The sequence below is a fragment of the Vollenhovia emeryi genome, unplaced genomic scaffold (genome assembly GCF_000949405.1).
Source record: "Vollenhovia emeryi isolate VEMERY1.0 unplaced genomic scaffold, V.emery_V1.0 DF939282.1, whole genome shotgun sequence".
NCBI classification, from domain to species: Eukaryota; Metazoa; Arthropoda; class Insecta; order Hymenoptera; family Formicidae; genus Vollenhovia; species Vollenhovia emeryi.
Genome location: NW_011967084.1, coordinates 334,321 through 357,016, shown reverse-complemented (window position 1 = coordinate 357,016; position 22,696 = coordinate 334,321). Strand labels below are relative to the sequence as shown.

Genomic DNA, 22,696 nt, shown 5'->3' with positions numbered 1-22,696 from the left:
ACGACGATTTTCGATAATTTTTTTCTCGTTAACTATTGCGAAAATTGCAAAATGTTTCAGGACTTTTCTGTTCATCTCGATCCGTTCTACCTTCTCACGAGCTCGTGGACAAATGTTATAACTCACCCTGTATATATATATATATATATAATACTATACATGCGCTGATAAAGCGAGTTAACGATCGTTACAATAAGCACTATACCCGCAATGTTACATTAAACGTACGAAAGCTTCTTCAGTCGCTTGCGAGTATGAATATTTTACATATTTGTGTTGTCTGATCCACCGATAACAAATCGAAGACAAAAGTATGCCCTACTTTCTTTTTAAAAAAATCCTTCAATCTCACAAGCCCTTTAATAATATTTAAGCCAGCAACTTAATACTGCAAACACGCGCAGCCGCGACGCTGATGTATTCTAATTAACGCTGGAGAGCGCATAAATATTCAAACACAAAAAAGAAAATCGTTCATTCGTAAATAAACTATATAAAACAAGATAAAAAAAACAAAAATATCCGTTTAAGATACGCTTAAAAAAAGACGGAGCTCTTGTCACAATACAAACGGTTGTTCGCTGTAATATTAATAAGTATTACTGGTTTGCGATCGATCATTTAGATAGAGCGGAATAACGATAGCGTAAAGATTAAAGATGGTGTTGCAAACAGCTACGTGATGCTGTAGAACTTTCAAAAGTAGCTGTCCTTCTCGTTGTTATTCTCGATAGATTCTCTCTTGGCGGCGATCAAACTTTCCCATTGCGCGATGAGCGTGTTACGACGTCGTGGATTAGGCTGCAAATAGAAAAAAAAGAGATCTTTCACGAAATTGTCGACGACCGCGTTCCAAAGCATTCTCTTCATATAATTGGCGCGTTCGTTTCATCGATTGGTTGTAATCGGTAACATTGGTAATTAATTTTAATCATATTGAGAGTATAATCGTATGAAAATGTTGGCGACCTTATGCTTTCCCTTATGTTCTTTCTCAATTTCATCCTCGTTCAAAGTGTTGGTGGAAGTGCCGCTTCTGAGAGAACCGGAGCCGTCGTAAATATCGGAATCATTGTCATTTCCTATATCAAGTAGATTCGGCTGAGACTTTGCCAGCATGTGCGATCTCATCAACCTAGAGGATAAACGAGATTTGCACGAGTCAGTTTGAGTCTACAAATAATCGAGCTAAAAGACCCCCCTTAAAATTTTTGTAACAACGTGCGGCAATTTGCCTTGACATCTTTTTAATGCTTTCTTCATTGCAAGCCGATGTTAAACAAACTGTCTAAATTAATAAACATTATATAAACTTATGTTGGCGATTAATGTCGAAGGGTTGGGAATACACGATATGTTCAAGTATTATCGATTTTCCTGCGACTTTTCAAGAACTAATTAAAAAAAAATTGAAAAGCTACTCTCAGATCAGCTGTTTTAAGCCTCCTCTTTAATTTATCATTTTGAAAACAGTTCGCTGACCGCACACGGTCGCGCCGAATTCTCTGAATGTAAAAGTGCCAGCACCTCAATTCGTTCTCCCGTTCCTTCATGTCGTGCAGCTCCTTTTGAATCTTCTGCTCGACAGGAATGTATCCCTTCCGCGTTAACGGCTTCTTTGGCTCGTCGTCCGGCTCCAATGGTATCTCCAACGTTCTGTTAAAGGCCTTGATACTCAAAGGATTGAGCGTGATGGTGGGCGTTACAGGAGGGTTCAGGCTGCCGTTGCTCGGCGGCTTGTTCCTGTAGAGCTTGCCCCGCGTAGCCAGGAACCTGTGCATCAGCCCCTTCTGGCTAGGCGTGGTCGTGAAGCGCAGCGGTGTCGGCGTAGTGCGCGTGGATATCACGCCGTTCGTCATCTTTGGCGTCAAGTCCGACGACAGCGGCGTCAGGCTGACCGCCTCCAGTATCTGCGGCGTGGACGTGGTTCTCTTCAGCTTGCCCGAGGCCAGGGCCTGCGGCATACGGCGCACCTACGCAAGTAAGATTGCGCCACGTTAAATATTGTTTCGAGCACACAAACGGACCGCAAACGCGCTTGAGAATAATTTCACGATCCTCGAGCGTATTTGCATCTTTTCCCCACCGGTACTCGTGAAACCCGGAGATATTTGTATGTTTGCAGAATAAACAGGAACGCTGACCACGCGTGGGATCTGCGGATGCAGAAAGGCAAACGGGCAACGTGTTATCTGGAGCATACGTTTCGAAGATTGTACCTTGAAGTCCACCGTCTCGTGGGACGTGGTTTTAATGCTACCCACGTTCCGCAGCTCGTGCTCCCTCTCGGTGACCTCTTCGATTTCCCTTTGTATGCGGTCCGTCGCCCTCCTCAGCTGCTCCAGTCTACGCTCCGCCTGCGCGCACACCAAAAATTCCTCACGTAAAAATATCAAATACGTTTATCTCCTAGTTTTCCTCGAGGAATGTGCTCGACGGTGAAAATTTAACGGCTCCACCGGAGTTCTGTTCTCTCTTCGCGAGGAATACTTTAGCGCACCGATAAAAAGAGTCGCGTGAAAATTGCATTTAAAATTGTATCGTGCTGGGGCTCTAATTTTATGCCGTTTTTCGAATGCACAAGTAAATGTGAAACGTTTATCCGTCTATGTTTGCTTTCAGAAAAACATTTACACGTTTAAAACTTGCTATTTTACGTTTAAACGAAAACACGTTTAGCATATCCGTTTATTACAAACGTATTTCCGAATATTTTTACGTTTTCCTGTAAACGTTTTACTTTTGAATATATTTTATCGCTGAAATTTCACAGATATGTACGTAAAGTAAGATCTAATCAAATCAATCACGGAAAGAAGAAAAAAAGGATAAACAGAATTTAAAGATCGTTCATTGCAAGTCTATGTGTGTAATTTTTACACGCATAAGTCATGCGTAAATCGTAAAGCCTTTCTTATGCAATTTAGACAATTATTCTACAAATTTAGTAAATTAAGGACCGGTTGTTCCAATCTCTTGGTAAGTTGACTAATACTTAAATCATATACATATAGGTCTTCGTTTTTTCTTCGAATTAGGCAAAGATAGACACATAGTTTAACTATTACTTATTTTACCAAGAGGTTGAAAAATCCGGCCCTAATCTCCCAGCCAACTGACATAGCTAACACAGCACGTATGTAATTGTACGAATATCAAATAAGCCATAGTCTGGCGGAGAAGTGTCATTTACTAAGAATCTGGATAGCTTAATAGGCTAAGTGTTCGCTTAGGAAAACGTTTCTAATACACGAATCTGCTAAATAAACATGTTTTTGTTTGTATAATACTAAGGCCGGCATTTATAGTCGGATCTTATATTCAAGACCGTTTTGAATTTATCTAAAGACGGAACATTTCACTGGTATCTAAGATAATCTTGAGACAGTCTTGAATATAAGATCTGACTATGAATACTGGTCTAACAATAAATCGTAAACGTGTATTCGGAGAAACGTTGATAATAAACGGACATATATGCTACTTAAACTTATAAACGTGCTTTCGTTTAAACATATAATAGCGAGCCTTAACGCGGCGTCTCCGATCGAATAGTTTTGAATTTATCTGATTCTTTGTAACGAGTGCTAGAGCCTCCGATAACTGGTCCGCAGATACGACGGCACGTGGCGCGCCGTCCTTTGAATTTTTACGTTCGTTTGTATCATCTTTTTTTTTCGTGTGTATCTCCCGACTGTCTCGATATCGCTCTCATCGCGCTTGTATAGCTGGGAATTCAACGTTGATTAATGGAATCGATTGCGAACGACAGATAAACAGATACGCCGTGCCGTTCGAAACGGCACCGCCGTCGTAGAACGAGACTCTTCAAGTATTACGTGCGTGCGGTAGGAAGGTGAAAGGGTTTCCCGAGCGGTGCGACAAATCGCTCGCGTTGCAACACAATAACGTTCGCCTCTATCGGTCCGCTATCGAGCGTTATCAGTTTATCTCCAGAAGAAATTATATCGCGCTCCTCTGCAGCTGACCGCGACACGTCATGCGTGAAACGGACAAATAAAATGACACATTTCCTGAAAAGGGTACCGGCCGCGAAATTGGCGATCGTGCGATGACCTTCGGTAAATCGAGGCTGCCGCTTCTGCCTTCTCTCCCTCGTGTCGGCAAACACGTCTATCGGCGCTCTAAGCAAAACCGTTTGCGACTCCGTCGTAAAACTTAAGGCGGCGTCAACGCGGGAGTCAACGCACGAAGAATTGTCGTAGACGTATGTCGCCTTCGTTGCATCGCGATGCGACGCTACGTCCGCGACGATTCACTTGCGCGTGACTCGCGACGGAATCGCAAGCGGTTACGACAATTTTTCTGCTCAGGCCCCAATTGATTCATCAATTCTCACGTTCGCTATCGTTAAAGATCACTCGGCTAAATCGTCGCGACGATGACGAGCCGGTCCCGAGGAGGACTCCGAGGCCCAGCTTTTAACAATACCTCGTCGGTGTCTCCGGCAAAGAGAGGTCTCCCGCAAAAGGGTTGACGCGTGGCGCACGAGGACACGGCGACACGGAGAGCCGCTACCGCGGCTGATATACACCGCGTGTTTCTCACGAGGATCTCCAGCTGTGACCCGACGCCGGTCTCAGGAATGCCGTCCACACAGAAAACCGAGCGAGCACTGACGGAGGTAACGGCTTTAACTGTAATCATCGTTTCCCTTCTAAAAGAAATGGGCCACGACTCTTCCTACCGCTCCTTCGCCTCTCTCGACCGCGTGCACCATCTTCGCTACCTTCGAGGCCGATTTTAAGGCCGTGCCGCGGTTCTGCCGGCCAAACTGATCAATATTTCCATCGTCAAACCCATTTCTCTTCCGAGCCATCGCAAATTGCTTGAAAGCCGAGGAATGTTGGGACTCGTTTCACACCCGTCGCACATAATATTAATGAATAATATTTGAGACTCGAAGATAATTGAGGCGTCAAGATACGGTCGTGTAAAGCTTCGATCAAATCAGCTCTCGATCGATTTCCTCCGTCCTTATCGTAAGTAAAATCGTTGTGTAAAAAAAAGAACAGCGCAGACTAGACTCGTCTTTAACTGAAATCTGTGCAATCACTTTGCCTTCTTACGGAGATCTATATATATTTTTTTAAATATCGTATTTAGCGTTAAATACACATAAGTGTCCTCCTGTGCCGAGAGTGAGTTTCACATCGTTCTGCATGGAAATCACGTACGACGTTATGTCAACTGTGAATAGCACACGGGGAGAATTTTCTTTTAAAACTTATCCTGAACGTAGCATTTTGAAGGACTTTATGAGAGTTTTCGTAAAATGTATGGTAAAACTTCAGAAAACTCTCGTAAAGTTCTTCACAATGCCACAATTTTAATTTTGTCTCACAATTTTAATTTTCAGAATAAATTTTAGAAAAAGTTCTTCAAAATGCCACGTTGTCTCGCAGTCATTTTACTAGTAAAATGTACGGTAAAATTTCAAAAAAAAAACGCACGAAATTCTTCGAAATGCCGCGTTGTCTCACGATTACATGATTTTCAGGATTTTTTATTAAATTTTAAAAGAAAGTCTCACTAGCAAAATGCACGGTAAAATTTCAAAAAACTCATGAACTTCTTCGAAATGCCGCGTTGTCTCACGATTGCATAATTTTCAGGATAAATTCATTCAGGATAAATTTTAAAAGGAAATTCTCTCCGCGTAGTTGTGGTCAATCGACCTCGGGAGGATCGGCTTCCAAGGTCCCTTCATCGGTGCCGGTTTCCAAAACTTGTGACGTATATTCTTCCAGAATGAATGCTAATTAACGAAATCGCAAATGTCACTTTGGTCACGCGCGCGGACAAAAGGCCGCCGCATTCTTTTGCGAATGCAGGCGATGCGTTCGTTTCCTTGGACTTTTGAACGAAACCGGCGTCGTGTAACTTTCGTAAAACATTTCGCTTGAAAGCAAGTAGAAATAATTGATCTGCCAGGTGAAACGTTTCTCGTCGATGACCGCTTTAATTATGTTTTCCAATGCAAACGAGCAAAGAGCCAGCGATCGAAACCGCTGGCAAAAGTATCGATTGACCTAAAGGCACACTTAACACTATATTATTGTAATACAGCTGCGTTACGACTCAAAATCGTGTCTGTACTTTACGAAAGGACGCGTTGTAGAGGAAGAAGAAACAAAACTACACGACCGAAACTAATATCTGCGCACATTAATACATTGAAAAATTGAAACACGTACACGGAGGGAATTTTCTCTGAAAATTTATTCTGAAAATCGTGTAATCGTGGAACAATATGGCATTTCGAAGGAGAGTTTGTGAAATGTTATCAATTTTTGCGCCTTTTTCCAATTCTTTAGCATGAAATTTTTAGATGCTTAGAAGACTCTAGATACTTTAGAAATAATAATGGCGAATTCCCGCTCGACGCGATACACCGCAGATTCGCAAATTCCCTGGCTTGCACTTGTGTGCACTAAGTGCACACTAAGACTCGTTTATAGTCAATTCTTATATTTAGGGATCATTTTAAATACCTCTTGGAAGACTTTTTAGCCGGTAAAATGATCCGTACGGCATCTGTACAAATCACTTTTTGGCCAAACACTCTTTGAACGTGTATTTAAGATAAAGTTAAATATAAGAATTGACTAGTGCAAGCAACTGAATTCGCTGTAAGTATAATTGCTAGTGACATGTATGGTAAAATTAAAAAAAAACTCTCCTTCGAAATACTATATTGTTCCACGATTGCACGATTTTCAGAATACATTTTAAGAGAAAATTCCCTCCGTGTGTCTGAAAATTCCACGCCAAAGATTTGTTCGGAAAAGAATTGGAGAACGCAAAAGTTGTTCGCAAACCTATGGCATAAAAATCGCGACGGCTTGACGAATGTCATTTAACGACTGTTCTAATCGCCAAACGGTAATATTACGAGCGCAAAATGTGTCACACCGTCGGTCTAATTGCGTTCATTTTGATTCTCTCAACCGCGGTCCGAAATTTCTCTCACTTCCGCCTCTGTGCGTCGTGGCACTCTCTTGTTGCGATTAAAACGCGAAAATTAATAAACCTTGCGAAGAAGCGACAACGCCAGAGATACGATATCAACAGTACATAGGCGACTCATTGAAAAATGGCACTGCAAACACGTTCGCAGTGCCACGAGAGCGCAGCGGCGCGAAGCTGGAAATTAACTCTCGCTCGCCGGAATCGAATGTCTTTTCCCTCGCAGATCGCTAGAAGTGTTCGTCACGCGAATTGTAAAAACGGTACTCTTTCTTTCAGACTCTCTTTATTTCCCAGTTCAACAGTTATACTCGTCTCTTTATCGTCCCCCAATGTCGCGTTAATATTCACTTTATTATGCTCCGAGGGAAAAAGACCCGCGGGAGAAAATACGCGAGAAAAAGCAGAAGCACAACAAAGCAGGGCGTTTTTCACTCGCGGGGCAAATACGAGAAGGTGTTTCACGGATCGTAGCCTCGCGTTTTGCGTAACTGTCAGAGTCCTCGCGTTTGAAGAGGCTAGAGATAAATAAGATCGCGTCACGCTTATGTGACAGCAGATTTACTTCGTTTGGCTACACTTTCCCGATTTCTTGATATCAAGCTGCCTCTTCGCGTAACTTTCCTAGCTCTAACGTGCATTTTTATCGGCGCGGATTAACTTTGATCTCGGTCCAACTTGCTTCTTATCTTTTTCACCCAGTGGCAAAAATTAAGGAGAGACAAAAGGTACAATTAAACCGAGATTAAAGGCAATTTTTATTGGTAGAAACTGACAGAACTCAGGTAGCAACCAGAGAAGCCAAGAGGAATTCTTTTCGCGTTCCCGAATTACGGAATGAATTCTTTTTCTAGTCCACCTCTGTCCTGTAGAAACATTTTTGAGAGAACAAAAGGGATCCGCTTTTGTGTCGCGAACTCTGAGCTCTTTTACAAAGTGACTCTTTGAACTCGGAACTTCAAGTTATTTCCATAAGAAAGCAAAATGTATACGGAGTCTTATTTCATCTACCGGAAAGGATTGCGTTCTTTCGAGTTTATTTTGAACGGATTACGCTAATGTGAATCACCCTATTTACACCTCGGCATATACACACAAAGCGGGACTTGGCTTACAATCTTGACTCAACACACTCGTATCTTCCATACCTTTTACTCCACGCGCAAACCACCTGCTTCAACCTAATTGTTATTACGCTAACGAAGAATTGGAAACAGTGAACCCCTTTCGAGTTTGTAACGATCGGCTGTACCTAGGAATCGTGTGCGCAGATTTGAAGGCCCGGTTTCACCAAACGTCGCTTAACTTGAATCTTATTGTTAGTTTAATTCGCGTTTGTCTCTTTCTAAAGTAACAGTTGGACAGAGACGAAGAACGAACTAAACCAAGCTTGAAGTTAAGCGACGTTTGGTGAAACGGTTAAAAATCTTAGTTTAATTTATGCTTGTCCTTTTGTAAAGTGACAGTTAAACAGAGACTTAGAATGAACTAAGCTTGAAGTTAAGCGACGTTTGGTGAAACGGTTAAAAATCTTAGTTTAATTCATGTTTGTCCCTTTGTAAAGTAACAGTTGAACAGAGGCCTAGAACGAACTAAACTTGTAAGCTTGAAGCTGAGCGACGTTTGGTGAAACTTGGTTAAAAATCTTAGTTTAATTCATATTTGTCCCTTTGTAAAGTAACAGTTGAACAGAGGCCTAGAACGAACTAAACTTGTAAGCTTGAAGCTGAGCGACGTTTGGTGAAACTTAGTTTAAGAATCTTAGTTCAATTCACGTTTGTCCCTTTGTAAAGTAACAGTTGAACAGAGACCTAGAACGAATTAAACTTGTAAGCTTGAAGTTGAGCGACGTTTGGTGAAACTTGGTTAAAAATCTTAGTTTAATTCACAGTTTGTCCCTTTGTAAAGTAACAGTTGAACAGAGGCCTAGAACGAACTAAACTAAGCTTGAAGTTAAGCGACGTTTGGTGAAACTTAGTTTAAGAATCTTAGTTCAATTCACGTTTGTCCCTTTGTAAAGTAACAGTTGGGCAGAGACAAAGAACGAACCAAACTAAGCTTGAAGATAAGCGACGTTTGGTGAAACTGGGTTAAAAATCTTAGTTTAATTCATGTTTGTTCCTTTGTAAAGTAACAGTTGAACAGAGATAGAACGAATTAAACTTGTAAGCTTGAAGTTGAGCGACGTTTGGTGAAACTTGGTTAAAAATCTTAGTTCAATTCACGTTTGTCCCTTTGTAAAGTAACAGTTGAACAGAGACCTAGAACGAACTAAACTTGCAAGCTTGAAGTTGAGCGACGTTTGGTGAAACCGGGCCTCGATCGCAGGAAGCGCAAGGTACACCTGGAATCTCGGTTTAACCGATTTCTTATCTCTTTTCATTTTCAGAACTGGATGAAAAAGAGAAGAAGGTAAAAAGTACTAAAAAGTAAGCCGAGGCTAAAGTCAATCCTCGATAGAAATGAACATCGAAGGAAAGTTGCGCGGATCGGTCACCCGAGCGTCGCGGAGACGCGCGGGGCGTCCGAAAGCGACCGCTCCGCGCGCTCGCTTTTACGTTTCCCGTCCGAGGCGGACGGGGGGAAAAAAAAGGAAGAAAGGGAGAGACGGAACTCACCTCCATTTCGCGCGTTTCCGCCAGCGAGGATTCGGGAGCGCGACGGCAGGCCGGCAACGCCGACGGATCCGGACTGAATCTTTTATCACGCTGCTCCTCCGCGGCAGATACGCGAGCGGTGCGTCGACCTCGAAACGGGGAACAATTTCGTGCGCTTTATCTGATCGCGAGGCGCGCCGACGAGCAACGACGACGTCCCCGCTTATTATCATGCCGTCGCGCGGCCAATATTACGTCACGTTGTTACAATATTTACGCCGGCGCGACGCAATCGGCGACGAGTCCTCGTTCTTCCGGGATGCTCCCTCGCGTGTCGCGGCACGCGGTGCGCGCTCCTCGCTTCTCCCCCCCCCCTTCCTCTCTCTCTCTCTCTCGAGGCAGGAGCGTCCGCTCGACCGTTGCGAGTTCCGGTGGCAGACGAGCGCCGCTACCTCCAGGTGCGACGCGACCGAGCGAAGGGACTTCCGCCGGCTCTCGACTCTTGAACTCTTCACGAGCGGACACGTTCCCAGAGCACCTGTTCGCGGAGTCCTCACGAATCCGAACACCTTCCTCTCGGGAGCGCCGACTGCGCACGCACACGCGCCCGACTCCGCTTGGTATCCGCACGCCCAAGGTGCCGAGGACCTTCGTGGATAACGAGACGCGCGCGGACCCCGCGACTCGTACGATCCACCGCGGCGGACGGTCCGGTGTGTGTCTCTCGTTTTCCGCTCTCGCAAGACCGCGAGACAATCGCCGCGATGCCGCAAGCTCGAGAGAGAGAGAGCGTCCCCGGCGAATCCCCGTCCCCTCGCGGAGATTAGACCGAGCTCGGGAGAGCGTGATTTACCGGCGCGCGCGGCCGGCCACCTGTAATCGGCTCCTCGCCGCTCGCGGTACTGGGCTGGCGGGTGTACGCGCCCGGGCCCCGTACGTCGTCGTCCTGTAATAACAGTAAACACATGCCGGGCGGAATCGCGCGCCGCGACGCACGGTACGCGCCCCATCCTTATCCCGCCTGACCCGAGCGCGGCCCGCTCGCCATTTTATCCCCGCGACCTTGTTCTCCGGCTGCCGTTCTCCAACGAGAGCAACAGGACCGCGAGCGCGCGGCGCACGCCGCGCCCGGTTGATTGTTCGCCGGTCGCCGTGCGCGCGCGCACGCATCTGTTGTCGTCGCCGAGCACGAAGTGTTTGGCACTCGCGGCGACCGATCCGAGATGATGCCGTAAATATTTGGATTTGCTCCCGCGCGGGTCGGGTTCGGTTCGGCGACGCGTGGCCCGGCTCTTTTATAGAGACTTGAACCTCGGCGTCGCGTTCGCGGAGTAAAATCGAGAACGAGGCGTATCGTAGATGGAAATAGCTTTTGTCGATCGAGATACACGCATCCCCAGATGGCACGGGACGTCCTAGAATCGTTCTGGATATACAGGAATCAATGATGCCCCACACAGCACCGAAATATTTCAGAAAGCTCTCAAAAAGCTGTCAATGAAATATGAAACCTTTCAAAAAAATATTTCAGACATGCAGCTTCAGATACATGAAATGTCCGCGTAGATGAGATATCGTAAATGTTTCTGAAATATTTCTGAAATGCTTCAGAAGTATCTCTTAAATGCTTCGGAAATATTTCTGAAATGCGTCGGAAATATTTCTGAAATGCTTCGGAAATATCTCTTAAATGCTTCAGAAATACTTCTGAATGATTTTAATGTTACATTTCAATATTAATTTCCAAGATATCTTTTGGAAAGTTTTCAATGACATGTGATTTTGATGAAACGTTTCAAAGATATTTCTGAATGATTTCAATTTTACATTTCAATATTAATTTCCAAAAGTTACCTTTCGGAAAGCTTTCTGAAACTTGTTTTGCTGTGTGGGGCATTCCCATATGAATTTAGACGCATATCCCAAAAGTAGAACAAGTTAATTACAAAAATGTCAATGTGACATTAAAATGATGAATTTCACATCATAAAACGATCGACATCAAGATTTTTACTTTGCAATGACTAATTCATGATATTCGCGATGTGTGTAATAATTATTACAGAGTACATGATCAGTCATGTATTATATGTTTATCTTACCCTGTTGAAAATACCTGATTAAAACCGATTGAAAATTTTGAATCCGCATGAATCTGGATTCTTGATGCGGAAAATACCGATTGACGCGGATAGTGTCAGATTTGAATCGTGTTCAATCAGAAATTTCCAGATAGATTTTGATTCGCGTCTATCGGTTTCCATCCGTGATAAAAGTTCGCCGATTGGAACCGATTGGCGCGGATTAAAGTCAATCTGGAAAAATTGTATTAAAAACAATAGACAATTCAGATACAAATTCGCCGACTGGAACCGATTGGTGCGGATTCAAGTCATTCCGGAAAAGTTGTATTAAAAACGATTGTTAGACTTCGTCAGAAAATCCGATAGAAACCGATTGTTACTGCTTCAATTCTATCTGGAAATACCGGATTGAATCCGATTGATCTTGCATTTTCACCAATCCGGTGCCCGATTGGCCCGATTGATATCGAATTGAAACCGATTAATTTTTATAGAAATCAATGCGATATCTATCGGTTTGAATCGGGTATTTTCAGCAGGGTACACTACTTCAATTTATTTTTAACGTATAATATTTAATTGAATTTGCTTTGCAAAGCAACATCATTTTTACAACATTTTGATGTCTTAATGATGTCACAAATAGGTGCTCCCAGTGGGCTACTTTCACGTAACCATGATGCATAAAAAGTGATCAAAAAATGATTGTCGACCTGAGTCTTTCAGACCTCTTTTTGTCTGGGACCATTTGATGATTCTCAAATCACATACCACTCTGATCCCTTAAGTTACACTTTAGTCGATTTAAACGAGTTGTACTGAGGAAGACCCGAAACGGGGTCGAAACGTTTATATTAAAGAGAAATTTTGTTTCTAAATTGTTAGAACCGTTTTCCGTTCATTTGTGGCTCACATTGGCACTCTTCCCTTTCTACATATTTTCAAAAAATGATGCTTTCATGACTAATATATGCATATACATACGTGGAAAATGTGCACGTGTTCTATCTGTGCCTAAATTCATATGGGAAGGCATCAGTGATTCCTACTCACACAGCACGGGGAACTCCCGGGGAGCTTCTGGGGAGCTTTTAAAATTTCTCAGAAGCTCCCCGGAAATTCCCCGTAGGTAGGAATCACTGATGCCTTCCCATACGAATTTAGGCACAGATAGAACACGTGCACATTTTCCACGTATGTATACGCAAAATGTCTAAACGCGTTAATCCCAAGTAGAACATATTAGTCGTGAAAAGTAAAAGATCCCATCAGTGGCATACGAGTGACAATTACAGATAAAGGAGAAGTAATTATGATATTTTTATGCAAGCTGATCAATGAAGAACCACATAACATTAATTGTTTTGACGTCAAAACAATATCAGGTTGCTATTCGGGACATGTAACACTCTTGCCATCGATTTAATTTCTGCACGACAATTCAAAGCTTACACATTATGTTGATCCTCTCGTGTTTACGGGGGAGGGGAGGGGGCATTCGCATCCGTAGAAAATGTCTATGTCCTACGCCAGCTCTCGATTTGATTGAAACTACCTGTTAGAAGGTAACCGAAGTGATTGACGCGGAATATTTTTAGAAATTTATTCGTAAGTACAAAATATACGTAGAAAAATACATTATGTAAGCGAAGTTATTGTTCTTTACATAGTCGATAACTTGCGGCGCGAATTAGGCTCGCGGCTTCAAAGCGCGCTGTTAACTACGTTATGTCACATAATTTATGTGTAATCATGTTCGAGACGCGAAACTGTACATACAACGCGAGACTTTTGCGCGAACGAACTTAATTCTTGAGTAGATTTGCATCACATACCCTTCCCGCCTGTCGATATTTCTACAGTTATACTTTTTTTGCAATCACCAGACTGGTTACAATTAATGTATATGATTATACAAAGATTATTTGTTTCCTCTTATCCCCTACGATACAATGTTGCATAAATATGTAGTGTTGTTAATTACCGTATCTTTATAATCCGACAGCTTATTTCTATCTTATAAAAAAAAGGCACCCTTTACAGTAATGATATTGTTTTTAGATTATAATTTGTATGATACGATCTAACCTGTTAATTAGTATCCTAACTATTGTAATTACATTCGTCAGATTAATTATCTTATATACGGTATTGAAAGTTATTGTGTATAAATGCATTATTTGTTAGTGTTACAGATACGTTTGTAAAAAAAAATTGGGATTTGCGAATTACCGAGATTGTGAGAAATTGTGGAAACAATACAGTATGCGGCGCGCTAAACAGTTCGGTGTTTAAACAGCCACTTGTCGAGTGAAAGATCCTACACTACAGTGAAAATGCGAGTAGCTTTGTCTCTTTCGAACCATTTTCTTATAAAGAGGCAAAGCTGCTCGCTCTTAACATTTTTCACTGTATTGTAAGGTACAGAACTGACCCCCTGGACTTGCCCGCAGATATTGAAGATTTTGAGTAGGACGTCTACTCCACTCTGACGCGATTTCTTCCGCGTTACATCGTCTATTCGACAATTCGGCACATTTCTTGCGTTATAATACAGGATGGCGTGTAACATAATGTGAGAAACTATACTGACGGACTTTACATTAATTACATTAATTTCTTGCAAAACGCAGCTTCGTACGAAAGAGACTAGTTTTATAATCTCGATTTTCCTTCTTTATACCAGCAATTATTTCAGTTATACTACCGTCATTACAGCAATCTGTACATACACTAATCACATATTGCTACGTTAATGATCTTTATTATATCTGCTTAAAAAATGCTGGGAATTGATTCGAATCGATCATTTGTGCTATGCCAAGAAAGTTCCAAGTTTGAGTTTATTTACGATAGATGAAGGGTATCCGGTTAGTCTTCGGGAATATAACACATACAACGAATGTTACGCTGTATAACGATCCCAAATATCATTTTGTGATTATAGAATCGAGGAGTAGGCCTGAGAAAGAAAGCTGCATCGTCCAAATTTTCTGGACGAATGCCTAAACCTGCAGAAACTCTTTAAAAGTATTAGATTTCATAGGTCTGTTCAACATAAGAAATTTCGAAGAACTTGTTAGGCTAACGAATATTTAGCTGTAACTGTGTGAATTAGAGCTCGATTTGGCGATTAGAAAATATTTTACATCACTAAGGCCGGTATTTCTAGTCAGATCTTATATTCAAGACCGTCTTAAGATCATCTTTAGATACTCCGTAGCCAATGAAATGTTCCATACAGCATTTTTAGATAAATTCAAGACGGTCTTGAATAGAAGATCCGACTATGAATACCGACCTAAGGAAGACTATAACAGACCTGAAATTGATCAGTTAAAAATGTCAGAGAGAATTCAAGCCACAATTAATGAGACTTTTGGAGATCAGTTTTAGGTTTTATCACTAATAACTGAGTTATCCCGTGATGACACTGAGACACAGATGATATTTCATCAACTTTGATTTCGAGATTGACAAGAATAAGAAATTTATAACAGCAATTGTGCGCTTTATATCTCTTGTAAAATTTAATCCTAGTGATATCAACTCTTAGGCGCTTAAAAAAAGCTGAAGCTACGAGACGAGACTGCAAAATTTTAAACTACCGTGGTGTTGGATGGCGAAAGTATGAACCTCTTTGTAAGTTCAACATGAATTTTAAAGAGTGCTTTCTCATTGGAAACGTTTAACTGTGTGAAAATTATAGAAAGGTGTTTATCAAAACCTCACAATAGTCATGTCTGTTTCATTCGTTATCTTAATTAAGCTGTGCGATGCAACGCAGTGTTTGGTTAGCTGCCTTTTATTCCTATGAAAAAATTGATCAGATATGTATTCGTAATTGGACTGACATTAATTGAATCTCGGAACTTCCCGGACATAAACTTTACACAGATACACAAAGTAGATTTATGCGTTAACATAAAAAAAACGTTTAAAAATTCATATATTGGATGGAAAAGGTGGTTTGCGACTTATTTGCATTCAATGTGTTTGATTGTTGAAACTTAATTCGCGAATTCTCGAAAATTTGTAACCTAATAACTTACTGCGATGGACATTTTGAAAGTTTTTTCTTAGAAAAAAAAAGTACTAGCCAAGAAGACCGACATTCAAAGCGCGCTGCACTGTTCTACACATTTACACAGTTCACAAATGAAAGATCTATTTAACGTAGATGACTGAAATTTGTTTTTAAATTGCACGGAAGTTTATAACATCTATAATTTACTCATTCAAACAATATAAAATATAATTGCTCATATAATTATAAATGTGTTATTACTTTATGCACTCCGTACAAAAAAATGTCTAAAATAACAATCCAAAACAGCAGAAATAAACATTAAAAAGCTAAATAGAATTGTTTTAAAAATGAATGATATAGTAGTACACCAATAAACCGCCACAATCTTAAAAGAATGAAAATATAAAATTATGTTATACATATAGTAAATATGTAACATACTTTCTTACATTTGGCACTTCACCATATTTTCATATTTTTCATGATTGCTAAATAAATATAAGTTAGTAGGACCACATCTAATAAAAATAAGATGTGAAACTACAAATAAAGTGCACAAATTTATCTTTTTGTATATCTAGAATGAAATTAATGAAAATTAAATTTGTAAAATTTAATTCTGAATACCAGTTTAATATAAACTCGAGGAGTGAATACTTAATAAATGCAGGCAATTATTGCAATCAATCAGAGCTCATATTTTGTAACAATATAAGATTATTTTTAGAAGTTATAAAAATAATCTCTTACGCTGTCAAACAAATAAATGCACTATTAATTTTCATTGCTCACAATAAAAATACCATGTACCATCTATCAAATCGACACAAGCATATTTTCATTAGTCCGTCACTTCTTTTTCTCAAGTTAATTACATATTAAATATACATATTAAATCGTATTAAAACTGAGAAATACGATTACACCCATTTTGGTTTTGCTTCCTAGATATTTATAAAAGCAAGAAATTAATGTGTTGTTCTTTCCTTCTAAGATTATTACACGTTACAATGATTATTGCATGTATATCTTAATCAATCGGCTGTGTCTAGCGCATTGCTATGTTACAAAATATATTTCGAATGTGATGATCAACGTTAAACTTTACATATCTTATTATACAAATGTTATTACTCTGCACACCGATCTACCTCTTTAGAGCTTTGACAATAATACTATTCTTGTCAATTTGAAAAATGCCATTCTTGTAGTTGTCGCTGGACAAAACTAAAATCGCGTTTTGCTTCTCAGATTGCTTTATAATTGTTCGTATATCCTCATTTATGATATAAATCGATCGCTGGTTGTCCACCTTCGCTTGCAATCCATGCTCACGACACCACTTGATCTGATGTAGCGGTATAGTTACATATTTATTCTGAGCAATTAGTTTACTTAATTGTTCGGAACGGACGTATAAATACTGATTTTGTCGTTGACTGCTTTCCTGACTTGCCTCGACAGAATCTTTCGGAGAAAAATTTAAGATTTCCACCACATCTGTCGCAACGGACCGAGTTACGCACTCGCTTTCTTGCAATATATTATTTTGATTTTCTGGAAAAACCTCTTCGCCGACTCCACCGAATAAAATATTTGTATATATAATCTGTGCGCAGAAAATATTATTTCCTGGATGTTCACTATTCTCAATATCGAAATTATTAGCGGATTTTGTAGACTTTTTATTCGCGACATCGTTTTGCACAATGACGTGTACATCATATTTTTCATCATTTTTATTCAAACTTGTAGCTTCTGTTTTCTCTGCTTTTTTTAAACGGCTGTAAATTATATTTCTTTCTTCTGTACCTAGAATATGACTGTTGCGTATTTCCGTATGACAATCATGTGTAGATTTTAGTAACACTTGTAAATTGCTTCCATCTTGTTCTTCTGGAAAATCTGTGTTTACCTCACGCTCCATTGTATCTTTTTCCTCTTCATTTAGTGTCTCGCTTCTACAATTCACTTCGCATTGCACCTCATTACTAGCCTCGTCAATTTTATCCTGATCCTCGATATTATGCTGATAGACAACGTCATTTTCTTCGTTATTAGTTACTCCTAAATTATCGTAAAAAGCATTTTTCAATTGCAACAGGCCATCCCCTATACTGTTAGGACATTCCACATTGACATTGCGGTTCTCCCTATCGAGGTATTTACAATCTACAGCTATTTCAGTCTCTATACCATCAGTCTTATTCAATTGAGATTCCGAGTAAATCTCAAAGTTCCCATATTTATCAATTTGTATTATATTGTTTGTCTCCCAATTTCTGTTACTGTCGATATCATCTTTCAGAATGTACTCTTCTGTATTTGTAACAACCGAAACTTGCGCCTCGTCGTGGTTTTCGAAGCTTACGATTGCATCGGACGCGACGTCATCGACACTTAACGCAACTTGAACGGAATCTTTTCTTTTTCGATCTTTTTGTACGTCTTCTTCCGGCGGATGCAAGACTTCACCAAACGTAGTGAGGATTTTATTGTGTCGTGTCTTTAAATGACGTTTATAAGTGTTCCTGGTTTTGAACCTAACACAAAAGACCAAATATTAATGTTACATAAGCAAAGCTATTCGGCCGTCTCCTTCTTCGGAGATAAAATTAGAAAGACAGAATTTAGTTGAAACGGAATTTTGTTTACGTACACTCTATTTTCATAAATTAATTACTTAAAATGTCTTATTTGTCTTGAGCTTATTTATGAAAATAGAATGTAAACGTCTGTATAAAATACATTACTATCTACATAATTAATGTACTTCTAAACAGTAATTTTACTAACCGTTGCCCACAATCGTCACAGCCGAACGGTGCTTCTCCAGTATGCCTACGTAGATGCTCTCGAAAGTGAGACGGATGCCTGAACTTTTTACCGCAATCCTGGCACGTAAAGCGCGTTTGATTTTGATGAATCAACATATGGTACTTCAAGCTGTGCCTTCTTGTAAAAAACGCCTTGCACGTCTTACACTCGTACGGCTTTATCCCGGCGTGACTCCGATAATGCGACACCAAAGTTGTAGGCGCTGTGAAACTACGAGGTGGGTCGCAGATGCGACACTGTAGATTGTTCCCTGTAGGATTACCCTTTTTCTTGATACGGTCCATATATGCTAGTGCCATTTCCCTTTCCTCCTTGCTCGTGCCGATAAACTTTGCTTTCCCTTTAGGCTTCGTAGTCGTAGATACCTCTGCATTCGATTCCGTGCTTTGAGCTGTATCTGATGACGAGTTTGTACATATATAAATAGAAATTTACACGCGCTCCGTAGTTACATTTTACAATTATACTTTTGCGTAATACTTATCTCTAGAACATTAATCGCAAGACTAAGTGTTGTATTTTATTCTATAAATTATAGATTAAGTTATACAGAACGTACCTGGTGAATAAACAATATTAGTATCTTGATAACTTTCAGCTAATTTCTGATGGACGTGAGAATATTCTTTCATATGTACACTATCGGTGCCAACGACCATCAGCACAATCTGCAAAGAAATATGTATTTATAATTGCAGCACGTATATCATAATGTAATATCTTTCACAATTGCGTTTAGGTAAGTAATAGACTGTTTACTAACATTTTCTTCTTCTGTTGTATTATCAGGGACATTATTAAGAGACGTCTCTCTCCTATTAGGCATCTTGTCATCTAATCGTTCAGAATAACTATGATCGCCGAGAACCTTAATATCTACTTGCTCCGAATTCCTCAATTCAGAGTCGTGCGCTTCCTTACTTTCCGGTTTCTGGAAACACTTCTGCCTCTCGTTCTCTTTAATATTCATATCGTTTAAAAGTATTTTACGTAACAAATTGGTGGATTTCTCGAGTATCACATCTTTGTTCTCCTTATTCAACGTTTCTTGAGGTTTCTTTATCTGTTGCATCCGACATTTCTTACTTTGCAGATTAGTCTTGAAATTTTTGTGGTTTATACTCTTCGCTGTAAACGTATCATCTGTAACAACATAAAAAAAGATTTTTTTAACAATACGATACAATTTCCTGCATACAAGTATCTTTAGAGATACAATTAAATTTAGAATATGTAAAATTCTTCATAAATAAACATCGGAAAATTGTTTTATGTAACTACGAATTGATAATATAACTAGACAATAATAAAGTAAACGTCTAATAAATTAGTACGCACAAGTCTCTTTATCTCCTTTCAGTTTTTCTAAATGCTCCTCTAGGTGATTTTTAATGCACACTCTCGCCTTGTCCTCGCTAGCGAAGCTGCTGTATGTCTGTTGGCAACCAGGCACTAACGCACAGGTATAAGAATATTGTCTTTTGAGCTCGTCGCTTGTAAAAACGGCAAATTGCTTAATAAGATGCGAAGCAGGCATGGACGCGAGCTGAGATACGGTAAAACACGACTCCTTCCGCTTCATACTCGCAGTCTTCGGTTTGAACTGCAGCGTCAGCATCGAATTAATGTGTTTCTTCTCCGAGTGCAGCTTTTGCGACGCGACCTCCGCGAGCACTTCCAACAAGGCCGACGGACTGTCCCTTCCTATAGTACCTGTAACGGTTTTTACGCCTGTTATTCTCAATTCTATGGCTGTGTGTTAATCCTGTTATACCAAGTAGGTACATATTTTCTACTGAAAACCCGAATTAAATTCACCGAAGATAAATTCTCAGATCGTATGTTTAACATCGTCTTGAGTCTATCTAGAAGCTGTATGGAGCATCCCATTGGCTACGGAGTTAAAGCTGATCTTAAAACGATCTTGAATACAAGATCCGACTACGAATACCGGCCACAGCTTCAGCAAACTTTTACAAATCGTATCACGGAGTTTTAACGAAGGGCGAACTGGCATGTAGTCCTTTAGCAATCGGATGAAAATCGAAGCTCCACCTTGCATATGTACATATTCTGTATCATTGTCTATCTTCAGTTCGACGTACCTTCCATCTTTTTCCAATTCTCAAGCCTGATCTACAATGTGCCCTTTGCGTCTACAAACATCTCATTTTGTAGCCGGTACGTTTAAATTTCTGCAAGCTGACAAATTATACATTATTCAGTCGCGCATTGTCGGTAAATTTGTCAGGCGTCCCGATTTGTTTACATAAAACAGAACGTTCCCAGACAAAGGGCACACCGTAGATCGGAGAAATTGGAAAAGGGCGAAGAGTAAAACCTCTCGGATCAATAGTGAAAAGTCAATCATATTATTCGACACGGACATAAAAGGGGAGAGATATGTAAAAAAAAAGAAAAAAAAAGTATGAGAAGTGCGTAAGCGTTCGGTGAAACGCGCCACCGTCCAACGTGAGGTCTCACTCGTCGGTAATTGAAACAGTTTCGAAGATCACGCCTGAGGAAGACGTACGTTCGTTAAAATTATTGAAAAGAAGACAAAGGGAAAATAAAAAACGGGATCTCCGAGCGACGCGACGTCGCGGAGTAACGGCCTCCCCGCGCGCCGAACGAGAGTTGTTTTCGTGGGATAGCAGACGCCATAAAGACGCCCAGCAGACGGCTTTTCGGTTTACCGTCTACGGGCGCATCAGGCGCGTACGCGCGTCCCTTTCCCGGTCGGCGGCGCGAGCGCGCGCGACCGCGCGACGGCGGTGTCGCGAGGGCGTACCGGGATTACCTCCGTTGTACGAGTTCGACACATGCTGCGGATTTCTCTTGGCGTTCATGATGGCATTCACGTACACAACGCGTCTACATTCCCCGACTGCTCGTTCGCGAACAACAGGTTCTTCGTTTGTTGCCCAACTCCTCCCCCTGCCGGCGATCGTCGGCAATTGCTGCCAACGCGTGGAACGTCGAGAGCCATAGACGACTGGTCGAGAGCCGCGCGAATGTCACGAATCGCGGACGTCCTTTGCGCGGTGCGTTCTGAAATGAGCGCGCGCCGACGAGAGTCTACAGAGGTCTGTTCTTTATAGCCGCGCACTGGCTGTGCGCACTAGTTGAGAGCTCGGAGATCTTCGGCTGCTCTCGCGAGAGAATCGAAGTGATCCAGATTAAAATGACCTTGGTGCTGTGATTGGTGAAATGTGGAATTTCATTGAATAAAATTTCAATGTGATGCTACGAAATTTCAGACTTGACCAATCGTAGCACAAGGTCACTTTAATCTGGAATCTGGATCGTTTGGATTTTCTCGCGAAAGCAGCCCCACAGTATAACCAGTATGCCCACTCGCTCTTTTGTTTCACGTTCGCGCCGATCCATACTGCGCATCCGACATGTTTTAGTTATGACCAATCACAGGATTTTTGTACGTGTGTAGTGCAAAGTCGGTGTAACATTGAAAAATTTGCAGTGTTGACGAATAACGCATTAATATTTTTATACGTTGGAGCAAGTAATTACATTAATTACTTTTATTAGAACATTTTTTTCATAGGCCATTTCCATTTATAAAAAATAATGTACGCTAGTTCGTACGCGCCTTTCCTGGATACGATCCTGAAAAGGGCCCAGGCACTTTTAGCCGTTGATACACTGTTGGCGCGAATAAAAACATGGCGGAAAATTGAGAACGCCCAGATCAAAGGTGCCGACAGAGAGTGCCCATCATAGACATAGTATATCTAGACTGCTGGTTCTCTCAAATTTCAGGAGTGGGGGTAGAGCTCACGTAGAAAAGGATGCACTCTGTTTCGTGTCTGTGCGTTCTCTCTCGCACAGGTTAGTAACTGCTTCCCCTTATCCCCTCTTTTCGCGTGTGCGAGAGAGAACGTTCAATGCACGAAACAGAGTGCATCCTTTTCTACGTGAGCTCTACCCCCACTCCGCCAACCAGCAGTCTAGATATACTATGTCTATGGTGCCCATACTGGTTATACTGTGCATGGTAGAGTCATGAGATTTGTTCTCTGTTCCTGCACTGGTGAACTAGTGCAGTAAGCTAGAATGAGAAAAAATATGCTTGTCTTATTCTAATTTATTGCACTATTGCACAATTTATAGCACGGCTAGGCTAATAAGACTTTACA

At 41.0% G+C, this 22,696-nt stretch overlaps 2 protein-coding genes across 3 annotated transcripts; both read right to left on the bottom strand.

Annotated features, from left to right (window-relative positions):
- Positions 1-135: 135 nt before the first annotated feature.
- LOC105559281 lies at positions 136-10,324 on the bottom strand. The gene is given in 6 exon segments (XM_012007451.1): positions 136-801; positions 970-1,135; positions 1,528-1,973; positions 2,220-2,357; positions 9,609-9,763; positions 9,766-10,324. Coding segments are annotated over 6 exon segments (1,065 nt in total). The 5' UTR covers positions 9,821-10,324; the 3' UTR covers positions 136-696.
- A 4,579-nt stretch (positions 10,325-14,903) lies between these two features.
- LOC105559280 lies at positions 14,904-21,483 on the bottom strand. Of its 2 annotated transcripts, none has more exons than XM_012007449.1 (6): positions 21,331-21,483; positions 19,878-20,252; positions 19,303-19,682; positions 19,099-19,207; positions 18,498-18,936; positions 14,904-18,244 (listed from the first exon to the last, which is right to left on the bottom strand). In XM_012007449.1, exons 1-6 carry the CDS (start codon positions 21,386-21,388, stop codon positions 16,849-16,851), a joined length of 2,757 nt encoding a protein of 918 aa, XP_011862839.1. In that variant the 5' UTR covers positions 21,389-21,483; the 3' UTR covers positions 14,904-16,848. The 2 variants fall into 2 exon arrangements, with proteins under 2 accessions (XP_011862839.1, XP_011862840.1); XM_012007450.1 differs by having other exon boundaries at positions 21,340-21,483.
- Between the last annotated feature and the right edge of the window lie 1,213 nt (positions 21,484-22,696).